Consider the following 3,236-nt stretch of genomic DNA (forward strand, 5'->3'; position numbering starts at 1 on the left):
TTCCTGAAGGAAATGACACCTAACCCTAAAGGATGGGTAGAAGTTCTCCAGGTAAAGAGGGAAAGGAAGAGTGTTCTAGTCAGAGGGAACAATAAGAAATGTTGGAAGAACTGAAATTCAGTTATTATGCAGGAGTCCATGGTGAGGGTGGCAGGAAATGGGGAGAGGAAAAGCTGGAAAGATGGGCAGAGGCCTTGGTGTCAGGTTAAGATGATTAGACTTTATCTTAAGATAAGATAAGGGCATTAAACATTTTAAGGAGGTGCCCATGATCAGATTTTAGTTTTAGAAGGATTACTCTTTAATGTTAAAGGAGGAGTAAGATGATCAGCTTTTCTTTTTAGAAAGAGTCACTTGTCTATAAGGAGTTAAGGGAGGTCTAAAAGTATGTAAGGAGGGTACCATTGTAAGGTTTTTAGGGCAGTGACAAGATGAGATATGCATTTGAAAAGAATCTCTCCTCTAGAAAGAGTTTTAAAAGGTATAAAGGGTTACTTCCCTGGCGACCCGGAGGAAACAGTGTCAAGGTGAGAGTCAAGACCTCCACCATGTCCTCCCTCCGCTTCATTTGCCAGCGCTGCAGCCAGCCCCTGAAGCTGAATCAGTCCATGGAGACCTCCCAAGAACCTGAAGCTTTGATGCTCATCTCAGCTCAGGGGGAGCCAGGAGAAACCCAGGAGGGAGGCCCTCCTTCCAGGGAGGAGGCAGATTTTGAAAATCTACAGGAAGGTGTCTCTTACAGGACCCTTCCTGGCCTCCCTGGTGGCAGAATGTCCTGGGACAATTCTGACAACTTCACCCTGCTTGGGAATTTGGGCTCCCTGAGAACTCTCAATAGCATCCAGAAGGCTGCAAGCGACATTTTTGACATCCTCTCCGATGAAACAGATGTGGACCACCCCCTGTGTGAGGACTGTACTGACAATCTTTTAGAGCAACTGGACATTCATCTCACCGTCACAGAATCTGAGATTCAGAACTACAAACGCTGTTTGGAGACCAGGGAGTTGATAAGTGAGGAGAGGGAGACACTGCAGGAGAAGCTGAAGGGCCTGGAGCTGGAGGAAACGAGGCTGGTCCGGGAGCTGGAGGAGGTGGAAAAGAACCGAGAAAGGGCAGCAGCAGATCTCGAGGCAGCCCAGGCAGAGACTGAGATGCTGGACCAGCAAGAAAAGCAGTACCAGAAGGACTACAGTAAATTGAAATGGCAACAACTAGAACTACATGACGAGCTGAGTAGTGTGGAGAAGCGGCTATGGTACGCCCAGATCCAGTGGAACCAGCTGGAGAAAACCAGTGTCTTTAATGCCACGTTTGAGATCTGGCATGACGGCCCCTTAACTACCATCAATAACTTCAGATTGGGCTGCCTCCCCACTGACCCTGTGTGCTGGAATGAGATTAACATAGCCTGGGGACAGACAGCCTTGCTGCTCCTTGCCCTGTCCAATACAATTGGACTGGAGTTTCAGAGGTATCGACTCATCCCCTGTGGAAACCATTCCTATCTGAAGTCTTTAACAGATGACTGCATTGAGCTGCCATTGTTCTCTAATGGGAAGCAGAATGTTTTCTTGCATAACAAATTTGACCAGGCTATGATGGCTTTCCTGGACTGCATGCAGCAATTCAAGGAACTGGCTGAGAAAGGTGGCTCAGGTCTCTGTTTGCCCTACAAGATTCATGCGAAGAAAGGCCTGATGGAAGACCCCGGAAGCAGTGGTGGATTCTATTCCATCAGAACCCACTTGAACACAGAGGAGGGGTGGACAAAAGCACTCAAGCTTATGCTTATAAATTTTAAGTGTAGTCTCACTTGGGTCTCCTTAAGATACTGTCAAAAATAACTTTTTTTCTAAAAGAGAGATTTTTTTTTTTTGCTCTAAGATTTTATTTGTGAAAATGTTAGATAAAATTCAAAACTGAAGAATATGTTTATAATTTAAAAAATGAATGGCCATACAGGCACTAATTTAAGATTATTGTCCAGAGCAAACCAAAAGACATTGCTGTCTTCCCCAGCATATCTTTGTCCTCCCTCTCCCTTTCTTCCCAGACAAGCATTCAAAATGACAAAGGTGAAATCATAGGATGACAAGATTATTCCTCGTTAAGAAGGGATAAAGATTGCAGAGAGAACTGAGGGGTGGGTGAGGGGTGAGAGGAAGGGTTAGTAAGGAGAGAGGTGGAGGTCTTTAATTTTTTATGAGGAAAGTACTTGGGCCATTGTATGTAGTGGAACTTTGGAGTCAGGAAGTAAATATTAAAAGATTATTACATTTCTGCTGTGATATACAGTGTAAACCCTTCCTCTTCATCCCAGAAAAACTTTCAATAAACTTCTACACTTTCTTCAATGATTTAAAGTGAAAAGTGTGTCATTGCGCTGTGCCATTATGTTGAGACTAACCTGGAGGTGAGGGGCTGTGGTGACCAGAGAGGACTGGTAACATTTCTGCTGATCAGTGGTCAGGTAAGGGTCACAAGGTGAACCCCTACAGAGAGCTGAAGGCTGTAAAAGCCAGAGGACTTTTTTTTTTTTTAATATAAATTTATTTATTTATTTATTTATTTATTTATTTATTTATTTATTTTTGGCTGTGTTGGGTCTTCGTTTCTGTGCGAGGGCTTCCTCTAGTTGTGGCGAGTGGGGGCCACTCTTCATCGCGGTGCGCGGGCCTCTCACTATCACGGCCTCTCTTGTTGCGGAGCACATGCTCCAGACGCGCAGGCTCAGTAGTTGTGGCTCACGGGCCTAGTTGCTCCGCGACATGTGGGATCTTCCCAGACCAGGGCTCGCACCTGTGTCCCCTGCATTGGCAGGAGGATTCTCAACCACTGCACCACCAGGGAAGCCCCAGAGGACTTTTTAAAAATGCAAATTGTGGAACTTCCCTGGCAGTCCAGTGGTTAAGACTCTGCCCTTCCACTGCAGAGGGCATGGGTTCCGTCCCTGGTTGGGGAACTAAGATCCCACATGCCACTGTGCCATGCAGTGAAGCCAAAAAAAAAAAAAAAAAGACTAATTGTGTCATGTCATTTACCTGCTTCTCCATTGCTCTCAGAATAAAGTCCCAAATTCTTACCATGGCTTTCAGCCTGGGTGATCTGTCCTGCCTGCCTCTCTAGGCTCACCTCATACTGCTCCCAGCTCCTTTCTGTTCCCAAACATGTTAAGTCCATTCTCCATCTGGTCTTTGCCCATGCTCTTCTCTGTGTGTTTTCTAACCAAAATA

The 3,236-nt window shown here is 45.6% G+C and overlaps 1 protein-coding gene across 1 annotated transcript; it reads left to right on the plus strand.

Moving 5' to 3' along the window:
* Positions 1-542: 542 nt before the first annotated feature.
* Positions 543-1,847, plus strand: BECN2 (beclin 2). Its single transcript, XM_036837044.1, has one exon. The coding sequence runs from the start codon at positions 549-551 to the stop codon at positions 1,845-1,847; it is 1,299 nt and encodes a 432-aa protein (XP_036692939.1). The 5' UTR covers positions 543-548.
* Positions 1,848-3,236: the final 1,389 nt, after the last annotated feature.

This window comes from Balaenoptera musculus, chromosome 1 (assembly GCF_009873245.2).
Source record: "Balaenoptera musculus isolate JJ_BM4_2016_0621 chromosome 1, mBalMus1.pri.v3, whole genome shotgun sequence".
Classification (NCBI taxonomy): Eukaryota; Metazoa; Chordata; class Mammalia; order Artiodactyla; family Balaenopteridae; genus Balaenoptera; species Balaenoptera musculus.